Here is a 21,462-nt window from a genome sequence, read left to right on the forward strand (position 1 = left end):
GAAATCTGTGTGGTAGAATTTGAGGAAATCTTAGAGAACTATAATATCTCAGCCCTCAAAATGCTGCTTAACCGATATTGATCCATAATATAATATTCCCAACAGAATCTCAAATGTACTTGTCATTTCTAACATCATTTCTTTCTTTATCATTTTTAAAGACTTATTTATTTATTTGAGAGAGAAAGAGAGAGTGTGGCTGTAAGCTGGGGGAGGGGCAATGGGGGGGGGTGAGAGAGAAGCAGACTGCCCGCTGCGTGTGGAGCTCCACGCAGGGTTCCATCTCATCACCCGGACATCATGACCTAAGCTGAAATCAAGAGTTGGATGCTTCGCCAATGGAGCCACTTAGGCGCCCCTAACAATATTTCTATGACATAGAAAAGTCTGGATACAAAGGATATTCCTGGAGATAAGCCGAGTGAGTTCTAGGTACCAGGAATTAGTGACTTTGCCATGATTTTAAAGAAGGCCTACTCCAGGGATCCCTGGGTGGCGCAGCGGTTTAGCGCCTGCCTTTGGCCCAGGGCGCGATCCTGGAGACCCGGGATCGAATCCCACGTCGGGCTCCCGGTGCATGGAGCCTGCTTCTCCCTCTCCTCTGCCTGTGTCTCTGCCTCTCTCTCTCTCTGTGACTATCATAAATAAAAAAAAAAAATTAAAAAAAAAAGGCCTACTCCAAATGCCAACTACCTTGATGTTAGTTTTGTATGTAGGAGTTTCTATAATGAGAGTATAATTGCTTAGGTAAATGTATGTTGATTTAGCATTCTGATATATCCCTAAAACTAGAATTTATGTTCCTGTGTTAGTATTTCTCAATGCTGGCTACTGATCAGAATTATCTGGGGAGCTGGTGATCCTTAGGCAGTTATAATCTCCAGGATGACTCTTGAGCAGGTCTATATTCCAAATCTTCTATAAGGCATTTTGATGGGAAGCTGGGGTCGAAAACTATTACTATGGGCTTATTCCCATATCTGGAAGATGAGGATGGGCATGAAAAGGTAGTAATTGTCATGAGTGATAGTTGGCCTGATTCTGGAAAATGGAGACAGAGAAAATTTTGTAACCCAAAAGTACAGCAGAATGGAAGGAACAAAAAAGAAGAAACTTTAGGTGGAAAATCCAGAAATGATTTATTATCATCCTGACAAAACCAGCCAGACATTACATAGGTAGGTATTATACCATCTGTCTTCTGGAACGTAGTCAACATTTAACAAAAATTATTTGCTGCATCTCTACTCAAATCCGTCCCGTGTGCTTGCCTTTGGAAGAGTCTCCAGAAAAGTTTTCGATTACACATGAAATGTGCAATGTTATGGTCTTTGAATGAGGAAGTATATGTGAAATATGTGAATTTAGAAACTTCTAAATATTATAGGACACTGTTTCTTATTAATATTTTTAGAAAAGGGAATTTATGTCATTTACTGACTTGATGACTTAGGTAAAAGAGTAATTAGATATTCCCCCCCACACACAGTGTTATTAAAATGAGCACAAATGATCATCCTTTAGGTAAATATGAATACATTTCCACCTTTTAGATAATTTTTAAAAAAGCATTAGAAGAATATATGTGATTATTTGTGGCCACATGTCCAGAACTTATGCTTCGTAGGTGTTGACTGCTTTTCTGATCCCAGATCATCCTCTCTGCTCATTGCCTGCTATGCTCTGACCTGATGATGATTAGCCTTCTGAGAAAGGGAGATTCAGAATTATAATAGTGGAAGAGGGAAAGTGGCAGAGAACCTAAAACTGCTTAGAATTTCAAAAGAGAGAGGAGTCAGCTTAGGTTCTGACCCTAACAAGGGCTTGAGGGCTGGATGGGTCAAAAGGGAATATTTAATAATCTAAATATATAGTGGCACTAAATAGGTAGAGAATGCCTGAAGTCTAAATGGCATTAAAATGAAATGTGGGACAGATGTGAGAAAAAGGTATGGAAAGGATTTAGAAGAGAAATAGGAAAAAAATTATAGAAGTGGACAGAACAGTTCCGCTGGTGGTGGGTTATTTCATTGCAATTGGGAAGTTCTTTCCTTTTAATCCTTGCCTTTCATGGAAGCTATTTCTAGTGTTCTTTCCATCCTTGCTTCGCTTACCCAAAGTCCTAGGGGAGACTATTGGGTTGGCCATGCTCAGATCACTTGCTTGCCTCCTGGTTTTATCACGGCAGGACAAGTAGGTCCTGTTAGCCCTCCCTGGCTTCTGTAGAGGGAGACAGGAATCTGAAGTTACTGGACCATCAAGATGATACACACTGGGAACCAGGAAATTGGGATGCTGTTATGGAGGGGAAACGGATGCAAGAGAGCAACACAAATCAATCAAACAAAAATCTGATAACTGTCCCTTATAGTTCCTATGTCTTTGATTATTTACTGACCACATCCTATGGTTAATAACATCAGGACAATTTAAAAATAGGAGTGGTCTATGTGTGATTAGTTGGATATAAAATGATTTATACAATATTTTGCTTAAGAGTTATATATATATAAGGTGAAAAGTACTTTATGTATTTCTCCATTTCCCCTCCTCATTTACTGAAAAGCATATTAGCTGAGCATTTTCCATTTGTTAAGCACTATACTACATACAGGAAATACAAAAGCAAACACAGCAGACATGGAAGTTCTCTATGTTCATGCAACATATTATATCAGCAAAGTCACATTGAGGGCAACTCTTGAGATGATGATTAATTAATCCAGATTAATCTGGTACTCTCAAAAAAGCAATATTTTCTCAGGCAAGAGTTTCACCTCTATTTTATAAATAGCATGATTTATAGGGTGATTCCAGAAGTATGAGTAAAAGAAGGAAATTAGTTAATTCAAGTATGTTCAGCCTAGGACTGAGCATATCTGAGGATTTGTGGTTTCAAGAAGCCTAGAATGAACATAGCTTTTTAGTGAAAAACAAAACAAAACAAAACTAATACAGATAGATTTTTGATAGGTCAGTGATGTGGTCAATATCTTAGAAGTTCAATAGAAATCACTTTTTAAAATAAAAAAAAAACCCTAGTTTCCTTTAAATATTAGGTGAAAATGTAAAACATTACTTTCTGGTCATCAGATTAAAGAGTTACACTATATCAATGAAATTTCATCTTAAATTCAAACTTTGCTAAGCTCTTTTCAGCTGGGATTTGACTGGCTCACTTGTTGCATTTCCATTAAAAAAAAGTAAGATGATCTCTAGGAAAGGGTTAACGCCAAGGAAAGAGACAGTTGGTCACACAAGCTTGATGTCAGGCCAATAGCTCAGGGCCAGAGAGGAAGGGTGATTTTGATTATAATATAGTGCTTGCCAATCATATTGTCCCATGATCTAATTTCCAGGCATTTATTCTTGGGTTTTGGGAGAGGGGCTTGGAATAAAAGCTGAGATCCCTGTCAGTTGTTGAGGATCGCAGTGGCTCTACCTGCTAATTTGTGTAAAGTAGAGGAATACCATGTAGGCAAAGATGATGTATCTATCTCTTCACTTGACATTGTCAGTGGAACGTGGGGTAGGTAAGGGTGTGAGTCCAAAGTTTGTTCAGAATCAGAAAAGGTGTTGGAGACCTACATAGCATGCCATGATCTATATTCAGAGTAACAGAAATTAACTAAACTGGGATCCCACTTACCTACACACACACACACACACACACACACACACACACACTTTCCTTCTTTTAAAGTCCTGTCTTCATCAGGACAATTTAAAAATAGGAGTGGTCTATGTGTGATTAGTTGGATATAAAATGATTTATACAATATTTTGCTTAAGAGTTATATATATATATATATATATATATATATATATATGGAAGAATTTTGCTTTAGGTTTATTGAACTAACCTGGGTTTGTGTCTGTAGACACCATTTGGTTCCTAAGTGATTTGAATCTCTTTCATTTTCATTGACTTCAAAGACTAAAAATAAACACCCAGGAAAGCATTCTTCCTTCTGAAATAAATAAATAAAGTATTTACAGAGATATAAGAAAGATGAAAACTATCTGATCAGTTTCCAAATCAACACAAATCAATTTAGGATTACCTTCCTGTATTTTTTTTAATGAGGTAATAGAATTCTAGAATAATGTCCAGTTGGAGAAAGAGCGTTTTAATCAGATGTTTGAATTTCTAGAATTTCCACAGAATAAGAAAAGTTTAATTTATTCTCTTCTCAGAAGGAACTGACTAAGTCCAGTTAATCAGACAGATTGGCCCAGGAAATCAGCAGAATGTCTATTTGTGTTGCCTTTTCTTACTTCTGATAATGCTAAAATTAAAAGCATGGGTTAACGCTTTCCCAGCTGTCAAGCACAATTATTTTCAATGTTCTCTTCAAGTTGATGTTAGTGAAACCCCCAATAGATGACTTTGTAAAATAATATTTTAGAAAACCTGTCATGCATAGTTGAGTGCAATAGGAATTTTTCTAAGAATGATTTTAACATTGGGAGATATTGCCTGGTTACTTCAGTTCACTGATAAGACATGGATTCACACATTTAAACCACTGGATTTATGTACATGCTAGTGAAATTTATATAGATTTAAAATAAAAATGTGAGCACGGGAATCTATATGACAGTGAAAAGTATGGTTAAGGATTTTAGAATCATAGAAAAGCTAGACCGGAAATCACATAGCTGATATTACAGAAGTCCAATTATTTTCCTCCTATGAACAGCTACATAATAAAAAAAAAAACCTGAGAGAACAATGTTTTCTGATAGATTAGAGATGCAGTGTGTTAGCCATTAGACATTGCTTACCCACATTTTCTGAAATATTTGGTAAAATTTTATTTTTAAAATTTTTGAAAGATTTATTTATATATTTTGGGGGGTAGAGAGAACGCAGGTAGGAGGGGCAGAGGGAGGGAGAGAGAGAGAGAGAATATCTCAAGCAGATACTGTGCTGAGCACAGAGCCCAATGAGAGGCTCAATCTCATAACCCTGAGATTAAGACCTGAGCCAAAGTCAAGAGTCAGATGCTTAACCAACTGAGCCATCCAGGTGCCCCCAGTGAAATTTAAAAGATGTATTTTTCTACCAAAATAAAAAATTACACTATATCAATGAAATTTTATATAAATTTCAAGCTTTGTGAGTCATCATGTTGACCAGAGTTCAATAGTTGTATTTCCATTTTAGGAACAATTTTACTAGAAAAGTTTTTCATGACTTTAGTATTTTATGCTTTTTGTATAAATTAGTCCTTAATCTCCAAATAATTCCATTTAGAGTTTCCTTCAGATCACCTTTGTTTTCTATTAAAGAGAATTTAACAGAAAATATGATTTTCCTGAGTCATTCTCAGATTAATTGACCAAAAATCTTACTAAAAAGCCAGGGGAATTCCTGAACCCTACACTTTATGAGACAAAGTGTAGATGTCTATACATTACCAGATTTTTTTTAGAGAAAAGAGTATTAATTAAGATTATTTAAACAAAATCTAATAATCCATGATATTGATTGCCTGCATATTGAAGTGTGCAATAGTGTGATGAAAGGATTACTACCTGAATGAAGCCTTAAATACAGTGCATATATCCAAATAATCTTAGATCCAGGAGGAAGACATATTGTTAAGAGAATGAAGGCATAATAAAAAAGATTAAAAGGTGATTGATGCCTAATTTTAGGTACATGCTAAATTGACAGGCAATATTACGCACAACATACATCAATATATTTTTATGTAGAATAATATTACCAGGCTTCAAACTAGAAAAAAAAGGAACCTACTTTGATATTTTTGCAAGGACGTTTAGACATGTGTAAAAAAATAATATATTTATACTTAACCTTCAAATTATCATCATTACTTAAGTAATGGAAAGATCTTCCTGTTTAGAAGTTAGCTACTTAGGGACACACTTTAACTCTGAGGATTTGAGGTCCAGAGGAGCACATGATGCCTCAGTGCCTTGGGGTGCTGTGGGATAAAGCCCTGCAGCAGTTACACACTCAACAACACTCCAGTGGTTTGAAAGTTAAGATGCCTCGTAATTTACCATGAGGGAGGGCCTTAGGGGAAGAAAGAATATGGCTCAATTAATTAGTACTTGTTAGCAAACTTCAACTATTACCCTATTTAGATTTTCAAATCACTGATATCTCAAATACCCACAAGATTTGGGAAGGAAGTGAGAATAAGCAGTTAAGAAAGCTAATTTGTCCAGCAGGGCACCAATTCTGGAATATAGTATCTGCAGCCAAGCAATTGTCACAGGTTAGCCTTTCCATAAAGAAGAAAAAGGAAATGGTTTCAATTTGCTGTTTTTAACTGTTGTTAAAAAATTCATGTCTTTTAGTATGAGTTTCTGAATAAGAGGAATATTCTTGATGACCACCTATGGATTCCTATAAATTAATTTTTGAGAGCTCTCTGGAGCTTTTTTTATGGGCGTAGGCTTTCTATGCTCATTATCTTCTAAGTGGCTATTATTGGTATTTAGAAAGCTTGATGATTCTGTTTTTTTTTAATATTTTATTTATTTATTAGAGAGAGAGCATGAGCAGGGGAGGGCGGCAGAGGGAGAAGCAGACTCCCTGCTGAGTGGAAACCCTCTCCGGCCCGCCAAGTTGGGCTCAATCCCAGGACCCCGAGATCATGACCTGAGCTGAAGGGAGATGCCTAACCGACTGAACCACCCAGGTGTCCCGAAAAATTAATGATTCTTAATGATTATCTGGTAATTTTCAAGTAATTATGCCAATAATGTCATCTGTGTTCTAAAAGTTTTTTGGTTAAATCTCATGTTTTCATGATAGGAAAGAATATTATCTTCAAATAATAATTATATAAAATATATTATATTCAAGAATTTAGCTCATCCCCCCTACCCCCCCACCCCCTTATTTTTATTCTAACTGCTTTGGCCAAGATTTCCAGCAGAATGTTGAATAATAATATTGACAGTGAACATTTGAGTCGTACTTTGAGTTTTTGTCATTAGGTTTCCTTTTTTGATGTTTATTTGGGTTTTGCTTAAATATTTAGCATAATGAGGAATTTGGTTTAAGATAACGATTCTTTATCATAATAAGAAGTCTTCTCATATCTTTAGTTGCCTTTAAAATATGTTTGTAAGTCAACTTTATAAAATAGTATTTGGACTGATTTAGTATGGTGGAGCGTGTTTGAATTTGACGTAGTTCCCACTTCCTACATTCTGTTACAGCCTCTAATTTCCACATTTATATTTCATACATATATGTAAACTGTCCGGCCTTGTGGACACTTAAACCTGAGTTCTTCATATTGGATTTTCAAAGAGGGGAAAATAGGAAGTTTTCTCAAATTTATTCATAATGTTCATGGGAATCAAATTTAATTATAGAGGCTTCACGCCTTTAAAAGGAATAACTTCAGGAGAATATTCTAGTTTGTAAAATGTAAACATAAAAGTGTTCAAACGCATGGTCATAACCATAGAATGTAAATTGTTTAGTTAGCTATTTAGTTTACACTAAAGCAAGCCTTGTGTTTATTTAACTTACTTAACTTGTAGTATATTACAGACAGCATGATGATTGGTGATAAAAGGCTGAGCTGAAGCAGGTGGATTCACAGGAAGAGGACAAGAATGGAGTCAATAAAAACCTCCCAAGGAACAGATAGATGCATTCAGATTTTCTTCCTCTGGAGCGAACATAGCTGATTTGAAAGGAAGTGATTGCCTTGTTGAGCCAAGACACTTCCATGATTCACACTAACCTTCCTCTAGTGGGCAATTTCGTTCTCGCTCTTACAGCCCCCAAGGAACTGCATGGGTGCACACTGGAGGATTTCCTGACCAAAGTTCATGTTCGGTGTAATTTAAGTAAAAGCCCTGATTACATTCTGTGCTGCTCTGAGTTAAATGATAGGAGAACCTGATATGTGTGGAAGGGCAGAAGTAAGTACATGTGTTTTCTTCCCCCAGTTCAGTAAAAAATAGCCCAAGAAATACATGAGCTGATGCTGATTCCAAACATAGAACAGCCAATTCTAGGAAGTTGGAAATAAAAATAAGAGTATCTAGAGTATCTACAAGGCCAATATATTGATTTGTTAATTTATGTATCGCATCCAATTGCTTCGATGGAGAGCCATACTTTAATGTATATATATTTGCATATGCAATTGTCAGATTACTCATCTGAATATAACAAACAGTTAAATATCAGCCAAATTAAAATCTGTTGTATGTACATAGCTAAGTGCCCTACTTTGAATTTCTCAGTGGGTCTATTAATTTTCCTGAGAGATGATTGTAGATATATCCAAAAGCATATTCTGAATGATTAGGGCACTTGCAGAAATTTATCCTATTAGTAACCTACCTTCTGGTAATAGACGTCTTATTCTGAAACCATCCCACTCTATTAAATCCTGACACTATCCAATGAAACATGAGCAAAGGGGCTAGTGTTAAGATGAAATCTTTTGTTACAAAATTTGTAATAGGCTCCATGTGCCTTACTGTCTTAAACTCTGCTTACTGTATTTAAGTTATTGGTTTATCGGGGCAAGATACACCAATAAAATGGAGGAATTGTTTGTATATTTTAGAGTAGATTCTTTTTTCTTTTTTTTAGAGTACATTCTTTTCTGACTCATAGGCTGATTTATGTTAAAGCAAGAAATGGGCAAAATTGTAAGTTACAAATAATAGATTTTAAGTATTATAATTACTTATAAATAAATTATGCATAATTATAAAAATATATATAAATTATAAGTACTTGAAATTATCATAAACATTATAGTTTTACTATCTCCATAGTCTTGAGAATATAGTGATTTAATCCTGAGTTCTCATTCTTAGTTTGAAACAAAGTCATATCTAAGAGATGTGACCCCTACTCCTCCTTGGTGGCCTAATCATCTTTATCTGGCTCTTATTTTTTTCCCATGTTACAAATCACTATCCAAAAAAAACCCTGTAAAGTATACATATTCATTTGATTTTATTCTTCTATTCTCAGAATGTAAGCTCTGTGAAGGGAAGGATTTTTGAGCATTCTTTCGCTGACATATTGACATAATAGGCACCTACTAAACAAAACACTGGTCAAATGAGTAGATACGGAACATCATACCAGCATAAAGTGACACTGTACAACTTAATAATTTGTACACAAACATGAGTTAGGGGCGCCTGGGTGGCTCAGTTAAGCGTTGAACTCTTGATTTCAGCTCAGGGCCGGGTCTCAGGGTGGTGGGATCTAGCCTTGGGTTGGGCTCTGAGCTTCCCACAGAGTCAGCTTGTCTTTCTCTTTTTCTCCTTTGCTTCTCTGTCTCTGTCTCTCAAATAAATAAATAAAATCTTAAAAACCAAAACACACGAGTTAAACTCAATTATGGGACTAGTGAGGACGTTTCAAAATTTACTTCAGATAGCAGTTTCTCCAGGGAGTCTTCTCTGAAATCCGCAGCGTGGGCTAGATGCTCCTGCTATGAACAGAACTCCATCCTTTACCGCAGTATGAAATCTTACCAGACTGCTTTTGCTTCCTTTCGCTGTTCTCTGGGCTCCCTGTGCCCTGAAGCCTGGGGCCAATGGTGTTTCATTTGTTCATTTTTGAAATCCAGACATGATGTTTGGCTCCTAGAAAGCACTCAGTTAAAAAAGCAAAGGGAAGGGGGTCTAGAAAGAAAAGAGAAGGAATGGGGAGTAGAAAGGAAGAGATGAATAAAGGGGTGGGAGCAAAAAAAAATTGCTCATTTCATCAAGATAGAACATCTAGACAAGGAAAGAATTTGGGTATTGCATTAGGTTTCCAAGAGAGGTTTATTTAACAAATGAATTCCCATATAATGAGTACCTCTGTGTGCCAGGCACACTTCTAGCCACTGAGGGAGTAAACAAGGAGATAATGTCATTGTCCTCATGGAGAACTTTTACGTGAATTAAAAAAAAAAACAAACAAAAAATTTGTTTTAGTTTTTGATTTTTTGTGTGTGGGGAAGACAGACAATAAACAAGTATAATATACATGTAAAACAATGCACAACATAATGTGAAATATAGTGGAAAATACATAAGCTGTAAAAATAAATGAGTCACATAAAATATACAAATTATTGAAAAATATAGAATTATAAAAATGTGAATTATTGAAAAATGTGAATTAATAAAATATGTTAATTATATATGATATGATATGATATATGCTATGATGATATGATATGATATGATACAATGTAGCTTTGAGGGATGCTTAAAGGGAATCAGTGGATTGCCTCTTTGTAAAGACTCCTCATAAGCCTTACCTGTAGAAATGCTATTTGCCATATTCCAGAAAGTGAAGCACAACATAAATCACCCCAGCAGTGGCATTTATAACTTACATGTGTGCCTCAGCCTGACTGCATGTGGGAGGAAGGATTTGCATAGATGTCGAAACCATACGTAGACCTCTGGGGGCCCATCTCCCAGTCGCTCGTGGAAGCAAGGAGCCCTGGGGGGTGATGTGGGGCCTAGGGGCTCCCTGTGCTCAGGCCTCCTTCTTGCACAGCTGGGCGGGACCCTCATTTCTCAGCTGACAACAGGGATGCAAATGGCCTGAGAACCTACAGACCAAATAAACTTCTCCAGACTTTTGGCTCCTTTTGACTTCACTGTTTCTTTCTCCAAGGTCTGGATTAACTCGGTATTACTAACATTTCAGTAGACAAAGAATCTAGGCTTGAAGTGGGGGGGGGGGTAGGCAAGATCTGGGTTCCCATCGTTGACTGCTGCTGGTATGTGATAATCATAAGAAATGCACGGCCACTTTTGCTTTAATATAGGCGAATTATTTTGCTAGCATATGGAAGAGTGCGCTTACCGTGGCACCATGCTTTGTGGTAGAGAGGAAAAAAAAAAAAACCCAAAACAATTACATGAATGAAGTAGAATGGCTGTGTTATTGCAGTACATAAGACTTTGATTACATACTGCCAAGATTCATACCAGCCTAGTAGTTGTTGACAGATAAAGTAACAAAAATGAAACTCATTTATTTTTTTCTTTATTGAGACCTCAAGGAAAAGCAGATTTTCAGTTCTTGTACTTACTACGTTGATAGAACAGAGCCTGACAGCAAAAATGTGCCAGTCCAGAAATATAAATTAAACCTCGGTTCATATCAAAATTCCATTTAGTCTTGGAAAAGGAGCTGCTGTTTGGATTATTTTTGATCCTACATCAAATATACTAGGGGGTATCACACAGTATACCTGGTGTACGTTAACCCTTTCCTGAGAACAGTACTTGCAATGTTATTGTTGTTTCCGGTCTCGGATGCTTTATTTCTTTTGCAGCGTTTGAGGCAACTCGAATTATCGTCAGAGTAGCTTATATTTTCCTGAATGCAAATTGCTGGCAACAGACATATACATTTCAGGCTGCAGGAAGTATGAGACTAGATTTGGAAAATTGATAACAGACCCTTTTCTCTATTACAGGGTCCTATTCGATGCTACATTTTGATTGTGGAGACAAGGACAAAGGTAAGTGAGAGATGCAAAGTGAGGATTTGGGGATTGTTTGTTGGGATCGTGGATGTGTATTGAAGAAAATTTCTGACGGGATCATTTGTATCTTCCATTCATGTAACTTAAGTTGACAGAGCAGAAAAGATCTGCAAGCAGGACCCCCTCTCGCTTTCTTTTCTTGTTCTTTGTCTCCTGTCCTCCTTCTCTCTCCCTCCCTTCCTTCCTCTTTCCCCTCTTTCTCTCTTTCTTTGTCACTTTCCCCCTCTTTCTTTTTATCCAACTGTCAACATGGAAATTTTGCTTACAGTTTCTCATAATTAAGACACTACTAAGGGATCCCTGGGTGGCGCAGCGGTTTGGCGCCGGCCTTTGGCCCAGGGCGTGATCCTGGAGACCCGGGATCGAATCCCACATCGGGCTCCCAGTGCATGGAGCCTGCTTCTCCCTCTGCCTGTGTCTCTGCCTCTCTCTCTCTCTCTGTGACTATCATAAATAAATAAAAATTAAAACAAAAAAGACACTACTAAGTCGACGACAGAATTCTGGAAACAACACAATAGACGTGGGGGGAGCGATAATAACACGCGGGTAAAAAAAAAAAAAGATCAGTGAGCCCTAAACATCATTATAATCCAACAATGTCTGTTTCTTGAGTATACCCTCGACATAATTTTACTTAAGCTTTTTTGTTGTTGTTGTTGTTGTTATGACTCTTCTAAAGTCTACATTGGATCATTTTCTCATTAATTTTTTAGCAACCGAAAGATAGCGTGAACTTGTTTCTTGAATTACCTTTTCTGACCTTTTGCAAGATGATAATTACAAAAAAGGGAGGGCCTGGAAGTACTTGCACAAAAATTAAGCTTATAAAGTAGCCAAAATGGCCCTTCTGTGCTGGTGTCGATTTCAAAATTAACATTTCGGTTCATGTGCTTCTAATAATCGCTGACCCTTACTTCATGTACTTTCCACAGGAAATGAATACAGCAGAAATTACTTTGACCCACTGATGGATGAGGAAATAAACCCAAGGCAGTGTGGGATGGAGGTCAGCAGAGAGGGTGAGCTAGAATTAAGTATGCAATTTTTGTGTCAGAATATTCTTTTCCATTCATGAAAATGAGGTGACAAAGATCACACATGCAGTTCCGTTTAGATTTTGCGGCTTACAATTTAAATGGTGAGTTTTAACCACTAACAACATGATGGGCAGTGAAGGTAATTTTTGATCAAGGACAACCAGCCGGTCAGAGGGAAGAAGCAGGAATTTGCTTTCCTTTGACGGTGCCAGAAGCAGTCTGGTGTCATTATAAGGCCTGTGTTACAGGTTTGAGGAGCATCATCCCTTTACAAATGCCACCTCTGCTCTTTGAGTTTAAAATGAGCATTCTGGGATGCAGTGCAAAAGTCATCCGGCAGAGGAGATTTCTGTGCAAAGTGTCTCGATTCCTTTCATCGAAGGCATGGAACCACCGCCTGGCTCCTGAACCACAAAGATGTGGCGATCTGATTTCCTCTTCTGTAACCTTGGGTCTAGTTGCAGTTGTAAGATAACAGTTCAGAAGACCACGTTCCATGGCTGGGGACCAGCCACTGAATCTGAACCTTTTAGGGAAAGGCTGGGCTAAGTCCTCGCAGATAGAGGGGCTCGAGCACCATGCAAAGATTATTTTAAAAGATGGTTTTCAATAACTACACCTCTTTTTAGATGATCAGGGATATCATCAAAAGACATATATACAAGATAAGGCAAGGACTTACTCTCAGGGCAGTTTTTAGCAGTAGCTCAAATCAGGGTGAATTGAAAACTGGAAAGATCTCAACCTTTTATTTACCCAATGCACTTGGGGGATGAAAGATAATCCCAATGATTTCTGGAGAAGAGTATCAGTTGGATTCTTCTGGAAACCTGTTTTAATTCTTCACAGATCACAGTAGGTAGTTGTATTTGTTGGAGTTTTTGTGACATAAGGACCAAAGTTGGCTTAATAAGATGTTCTGTGATATGTGAATGAAGAATGGCTCTGACCAGGGACAGGCAAGTTTCATGAAATCAAATACTGTTGGTCACTCTTCCCTAGTCAGCGGTGATGGCCCAATACCTGTGGTTCATTTTGGGTCTCACAGTTTAGAGAAGGCAGCTGTCTTTACTTCCGATGTTAAATCTGCAGTTAATGATAATTTCTTTTTCTTTTTGCTTGGTATTCAAACCTGTGCAGTTATTTCATGCAGGCATGTTACAGGGCCAGTATGGGTTCTGAGGAGGGCCACCCGAGCAAAGGTGCAACATATGGCATTTTGTGTGTTTGCCCCATCTGTCTTCATTGTGGTTGTTCTTATATTTATTTATGATTTGCTTTTAAAAAATCAGATCAATACAGCTTTTATTGCATCTTTAAAATACCACAAATTCGTCTGAAAAATCATTCGGCATCTTTCTGTTTCTGTAGCTGAACAACTTAGATCTTATTCATCAACCTGCCAGACTGTTCTCCTTGTTTTTAACTGTTGTGGCTTACTGAATCAAAGCAGCTGAGTTTGATACAAGTTCAGTGTAATTTCCTTCAAGAATTAAATCACCTTTCCTGAGTTACTGAACAAGCGATACCTGGTCTCATCCAAACCCTGTGGATGGATGTATTTTTCACCCAAGAAATTTCAGATTTCCACAAGAGAACCATTCTCCTGAATAACAATGTAAGCCTCCACAGACCTCATCTTGTAATGGAAGCCCAGTGTAATGCCCTTGACCATGTTCTATATATAACTACAGACAGTGCAGACAGTAGCTAGTTCTTTTCTGTTTCCCATCACTTGTCAACTCAGAGCCTCTTCTATTTCTTTCCAAGGAGACAGAGTTCTACATTGATGTGATTGAAGTCTCTTCTCAGGGTTCCTCTGGGATTTTTCACAATAGCAGTGTCCCTTCAGAGTGATGTCGACACTTTCTGGAATGTCGACAGTCTGATTGCTGAGAATGGTCTTCATTCTCACAGTGGATGTGGCAAAGCTGTTTATAATTTGCGCTCTACTTGCTTCTGAAAGAGGGATTTGAGAACACCTTCACAAAGAAGTAAATGTGCAAGAAATAGAGGACAGTATTATAACTGTAATTGACCACTTTTACTTTGTGTTTACTTTGTGTCTTATAAAGAGACATAAATATAAAGAGACATAAATAATTAGATAATTTTCAATGTTAAATAGAATTTATAACTCTCTTTCAGTGTATATAACTTACCAACAGCACCTCCATTTTAAAATTCATTTTAGTTTTATTTATTTATTTTTAAGGATTTATTTATTTTTTTATTTGGAGAAGAGAGAGAGAAGAGGGAGAGGAAGAGAAAGAATCTCAAGCAGGTGCCTCATGGAGCATGGAGTCTGATGCAGGGCTTGATCTCACGACCTTGAGATCATAACGGGAGCCAAAATCAAGAGTTGGACACATAATCAACTGAGCTACCCAAGTTTCCCTACCATTTTATTTTTTTAGCAATAAGTCCTGGAAGGATAATATTATGTTAATTTTCATTCAGTAAAGATTGTAAAAATAATGGACAATTGGTCCTTGGTTCTTCATCAGTATATTTTACTTAATATGGATTATAGACCTGAATGCCGCTATGTACCATCTACTACGTAGCTGCACAACATTTTATTATTTTATAATTTTGTATATGATTTGATGTAAGTAATATTAGCTCATGGATCAGTCAGGGTTCTCTAAAGAAACAGAACCCAGAACCAATAAATAAACTCTCTCTCTTTCTGTCTCTACGTATTACACAATACATATATAATATGCACATACATAATACATATACAATAAATGTATATGCAGAGAGAGAGACAGAAAGAGGGAGATTTATTTTAAAATAGTGGTTAATGTGATTGTGGGGACTATCTGTAGGGCAGCCTGGTAGGGTAGAGAGTCAGGTAACACTTGATGTGAAATTCAGGCAAGCATTGATATGTAGTCTTGAGACTGAATTCGGCAGGGCAACAGTTTGGAGGTGGAGGTGTAATTTCTATATTTCAGTGTAGAGGAGAATCACTTCTTTGGGAAACCTGCATTTTTTCTTATGCCTTCAACTGATTGGATGTGGCCCACCCGCATTGTATAGATTTGCTTTACCCAGAGTGTCCTAGTGTAAATGCCAGTCGCATCTAAAAAATACCATCACAGCAGTATCTAGACTGATGTTTGGTCAAACCACTAGGTACCACAGCCTAGCCCAGTTGACACATCAAGTTAACCATCACCTGTTGTATTTAATAATAACAAATTAATTCAAAATAACACCTTATGAAGCATTGAGGCCTGTGGATTTGACCTACTAAATGTGTTTCCTTGATAACCAGACTGTAATTCTGCTGTTTTTCTCTTATCACTCTGTTGTTTCCTGTTGGCATGCATCTTAGTTATTAGTTTCAGATTTATCGCTATGCTTATTTCTTTAGCAGCTTTCTTTTCCACTAAACCTTAAATGTCCTCAGACTCTAGCATAATGTTTGACTCCTATAGGATGCCTAATATTTATGTGCTGTCATGGAAATCACCAGATATATGAGATCTTATTCTGTTGCCTCTCAGCATCTCTGCTGTTCCTACTCAGTCTCAAGTGAGCACCAGCTCCTGCCTGGAATTGTGGGACTATTTTTGTCCACATCCATTCTTCTTTTGCGTTAGTCTGTTGTCCACGCGGCATCTTGCTCACCCCTCATTGAGGCTCTCTTACTGTTGCCTGTTGCTTTCAGGATAAAGACCAATCTACTGTCCTTCCTCATCTCAAGTCCCCTGCACTTGCTCACCATGCTCTGGCCACACGGGCTTCCTTTTGTCTTTATATGCATGGAGCTCCTTCTGTATACTGAACGCTCATAGATGCTGGGACAACTTCCTTACTGGCCATTGTAATCTCTTCTGGAAGGTTCAGCTTAAATGTCAATTCTCCACTCTTGTGACTAACTCACTATTTATTAGTGAGGTTATCTGTGAAGTGTGTTTCTTCCCTACTAGACCGTCTCCTTAACATGAAGAGGGCAGAGATTCTGCTTACCTTGTTCACTGATGAATTTTTAAAGTTTAGCACAGTTGTTGGCTAGAGCATGAGTTTGACTTGAGAAGTCTTTGTTGAGTTATGCATTAATGATGAAATGGATGGGAAGTGCGAAGCATAATATCCCAAACATGGTGAGCCTTCTGTACACATGAGTTATTATTACTTCCTCGGTGCTCAAGGGGTGCCTTCAGCTCGACATGGCAGCTCTGGCCAACCAGTGCAAAACTGTCCAAAGTAGCTGCCATTATTTCTATTTTTAAGGTAATGAAACAAGCTAAGCAAGATTTAGTATCTTTCTTAAGCTCACAGAGATCTGGCAAGTGTGGAGTGAAAACCAGATCCCTATCTTTGGTGCTGTCTGTTCTCTTTCCCCTCAGAAGTTTCCTTTGTCCTGTTGGCCTTCCTCACTTTTCCCTTTGCAGAAAACTTCCGAAGGGAAAAGTAAGCAGATTGATTCAAATTGTTGGCATTGAATTTGAGGGGGACATTCTCTTGCCTTCAGTTTCTGTCTCATAGAACCCATTTGACCCTCCAGGGTCTTACTGGGGCACCATGGAGGGAGTTTCTCACCAGGTCTGCCTACCAAAGGAGCTAGAACCTCTATAGCAATTATCAGTGTGGTGTCTGTTTTTCAGGTTTCTCTCCTACAACACCCAGAAGCTGTCTACAGTTCATTACTTCATAATGAAAACAAAAACACTAGTTCAAATGACAGAACCTAAACTATTGAAAAGTTATGCACTTCATACAATTACTAAGTAGTTAACAACAAACAAACAAGGAAATGGGAGTGGCTACCTTTTGCTGAGTCCCTACCAAATGACCGGCATGAAGCAAGGTGCTTTGGTGTGTGTTATCTTCCTAACCCTAACTTCCATTCCAATTTTGGGACCAGGAGATTCAAACTCTATCAAGACTCTAAGAAGCTTCCCCAAGATTACAGAACTAGTAAGTAGTAGAGCTGGGATTTGGATGTAGGTTGCCCCTCTCTGAAGATGGTGTCTCTGTATCAATCCCATTTACCCTTTGTCTATCTGTTTGTTTTGGCATGCAAAATGTATGTTCATTTATTTTTTTCTGTGACCCTCACTGGTCTGTCAGGATTACCTAGTCCTTACAGTAAGGCTTTTGTTACATCTGCAGAGATCTCCCCGTCTATGCATCTGCTATTGCTCATTGTTAACCTCCAAGTAAGATTCTTTTATGAGCCATGTATCAGCTTTGTAAGTCTTGTAGCTGTTCTCTGGAAGAGCTATCAAGTTCCAGGCAATGTTGGAATACAATGCACAAACTGCAAAATGTCTTCCAGGAATGGCCCCTCTCCCTTTTCCCCAAATGTTGGCATCATAGGAGGTTTGTGCGGGCTCTTGGCAGTAAAAGAACATTTGTAGGTCAACTGATACTTGAGAAAGTCACCTTCAGGGTTCAGTGAGCAGAAGCTAACTTCAAAGCCCTTTTTATGTTGCACTTTAAGACATTCTATCTGGCTCCAGCAGCATAGGCTTTCCTGAATAGTCATCCCAAGTCCCTGAGCACAGGCTACATTGAATTTCTTTCCAACACTGATGTTAAAGAGATCATAGGAGTGGATGGTAAGGGGAGACCTAGAATTCTCAGGAGCTTCTCTCTTGGAGAGCGAAGATTCCTCAAGGCTTTTCTAGAACACTTGCTGGTGGAGTTTCAGATATGAGTTGCAGAATTAGCAACCATCTTCAGAGTTGGCTCACCCACGGTGAGAAGTAGTGAGAAGTGAGAAGTAGTAGAAACACTTGGGATATATTAAAAATTACCATTGTAAGAGTACAACCACAGTTTAGCTAGTTCACTTGCCTTCCAGAGGAAGGGGATCATGTTTGATAAATGTATATTCTAATTCTAAGACTAGGGTGGTCATTCAAATTTGCATAATTTATGTTCCTTTCCATCCAGTGGCAGATCTACCTAGATGACTCTTTAAACTCTTCCAGAACCATGTTTTTATGATCACATATTTTTTTATTTGGTTGGTTGGTTGGCTGGTTTTGCTTTTTTAATGACATGACCTTGTTACTTTAAATTCACAAAAGAACTAAATAGCACATGTATTTGCTATTATATTGCAGTAGCATATATACAGGAATGTAAGACCACCTAATGCCACCTAAGTTTGCTGTTTCTTACATATATGCAGTAAGAAATAGGATATACAGAGGATAGTTAGTGGAAAACACTCATTCATGTTGCTCGTATCTTCTGTTGTATGATTTGACAAACCATAATGGCTTATTCTGAAATGATTTTTGTATAGTGCATGTCACAATCTATTGAATATTAGATCATTTTTATTGGAGAAGAAGTGTCCTATTATGAATACCTTGCAATATACATCTAAAAGTCATTGTTCCAGTTATCATTGATTTATAAAAGGGTTTTTTTTTACTATCAGAGCAAGATAGCATATTGAATAGAATTTGTGCCTACGACCTATAAAATAACTAAAGAGCCATGATGATTAAAAATTTCTTTCTGTAATTCAATTTGCATATTTATAAATTAACTGATGAGAAAGTTATCATAAATATGTTCTTTTAGCACCGCTACAAGTTGATAATAGAATTTTCTCTAATGGATTAATGAGGCTGTTTGACAAGAGTGAACACGCAGAAGCCCATGATAAGAGAATAATTTTTTTCAATCTTTTATATTAACATTAATTATAAATTTGTTAAGATGTTTTCCTTCAAATGCTGATCTGTGTTTTCTAAATATAACCACTCACTGATGACCTGTTTTTGAAGGTTGCAAATACTTAAATATAACTAAATTTGGGGGGAAGGTATTTATGGCCGAATTTTCTAGAATTGGATAGAACTTATAACCCTAGATAGCAAAAATGATTTACTTGCTATTGCAGGATTTTACAGTAGGATATGACATATTTGGATTCTCTGATATGGTGCTATATGCCGCTTTTTTTTTTATGCCGCACTTTTTAAAGAGTGTGTTTTAGCTTTTAAATAAATACTTTGGGTGATAGAAGACAGGCAGTATACTGTTTTCAATCTTAGCATGGGAATTCATACTTATGAATTTTAGGCTCTTAAACTAAGTAATTCTCATGTGTATTAATCTGGGAATTTAAAGGTAATCCCTTAAAAACTAAAATCTAAATTCTTAGGTTAACACATATAAATTCATGCCAGAACACACTGGGGATTTTATCAAAGCATTAAGCATAAATTGTTGCACCCACATGTATTTAAATTCATGGGGAATCATTCTATTAAGGTTATTTCTCCCCTCAGTGTGTGCTTAGTTCTTCTCAAATGATCATTTTCTATTTCTTATTTAAATAATTCCTTAAAATACTTGTGAGGAGACCAGGATTATGATTCTGTCCTCTATGTTTTAGTTTTTTTTTTCTATTGAATTTATACTCTTCATCATTTTTAACTGTGTCACATTAGGCCAACTTCTTAACCTTTCTTTGCCATTTTTGCCAAAAGGACGTAAGGCCCCTGCCACAATGGAGTAGTTATGGGAATTAAATTATTCGTTATTACATAGGCAGACACAATAATTACATAAAAAGAATAATGAAGATAATTGATGATGATGAAAAGATTCACACCAGCTAACATTTCCTGAGTGCTGACTAGGAGCCTGGCACTGTGCTAGGCACTGTTCAATTCTAAATATGGTAAATATGAACTTACTTAAACCTCTTAACAATCCTGAAAGTTAGGCTGCCTTCTTCATTCTTATTTACAGAATAGTATCCCTGAAAAATTTTAGTCTTGTCTAGATACATCTCCCCTTAGCTTTTTTTATTTATCTGTTTATTTTTTATTGTGAATTTTTATAACTTTTTATTTATTTTTTGTCTTTATAAACCCAACAGACTCAGTTTTCAGGACAACTTGATCCCTCATTTTGAGGGATCCTCACTTGAATGAAGAATTAGGTTTCCCCAAGAGAAGCAGAATCCAATAGAACCAATAGAAAGAGAGAGAGATTTACGGGGGCTGGCAAGTCTGAAATCCTTAGGACATAGTGGTAGGGTGGAGATTCAGGTAAGAGTTGATATAAAATTCAGGCAAGAGTTGAAGTCTTGAGTCACAATTCCACAGGGCAGCAGACTGGAGACTCAATATGAAATAATGTTGCAGTCTTGAGACTCCATTTTTTCTCTTCTGAGGAGAAACCCTAATCTTTACTCTTAAAGCTTTCAAATGGCTGGATGAAGCCCACTGATATCATAAAGGGGGATCTACTTTGCTCACAGTCTACTGATATAAATGTTAGTCACATCTAAGAATTACCTTTGATGGCAACATCTAGACTGGTGTTTGAACAAATAACTAGGCACAACAGCCTAGCCATGCAGACACATAAAATCGAGTTATCACAAATGGTTAGGTTTAAGATAGTGAGATCTCCATATTTTTATTCTAATCTGTGAGTCAGCAAACACATATTGAATATCTTTTCTGTGTGTGCTAGGCATTGAGCAATGCATTTTTATACCTATTATGTCCCTTCCGTTCTGACATGTCTTTGCAGCTTGGATCCTGGAAACCATCCAGGTACACATTTACAGGTGGCACCTGATAGGTTTACGAAATCATTTGTGAGCTTTCAAAAGTCTTATGGCATTTGAAGAATGAATAATCAGGCACTTTACCAGCTATATTGTACACGGGGATCTACTGAGACTTAGAAAGTTTAAAAACATGCAAGGTAATATGGTGAACCGGTGAACAAAGAAGGAAGGCCAGCGGTCCTCTGGACACTGCAGCCGGGTGATCTTTCCCAGTACCTTCACCTCCTGTCCTTCTGGAAAACCAAGCTCTCTTCCTTTGGTTAAAAGTGTCCAGGTTTTTGTTAAAATTCTAACTTCGGAGGCATGGAAAAGTCCATATTTTATC

General features: G+C 37.3%; 1 protein-coding gene across 1 annotated transcript in view; it reads left to right on the forward strand.

The window, feature by feature from the left end:
- LOC129508221 (uncharacterized) overlaps nucleotides 1–21,462 on the forward strand; it is a gene marked incomplete at its 5' end in the record, with an annotated part of 286,519 nt that overhangs the window by 2,268 nt on the left and 262,789 nt on the right. Inside the window, one exon of the mRNA XM_055323237.1 lies at nucleotides 12,464–12,550. Within this exon, the coding sequence (XP_055179212.1) occupies nucleotides 12,464–12,550 (87 nt within the window). The remainder of the gene's footprint in view (nucleotides 1–12,463; nucleotides 12,551–21,462) is intronic.

Source organism: Nyctereutes procyonoides, unplaced genomic scaffold (genome assembly GCF_905146905.1).
Source record: "Nyctereutes procyonoides isolate TBG_1078 unplaced genomic scaffold, NYPRO_anot_genome, whole genome shotgun sequence".
Taxonomy (NCBI): domain Eukaryota; kingdom Metazoa; phylum Chordata; class Mammalia; order Carnivora; family Canidae; genus Nyctereutes; species Nyctereutes procyonoides.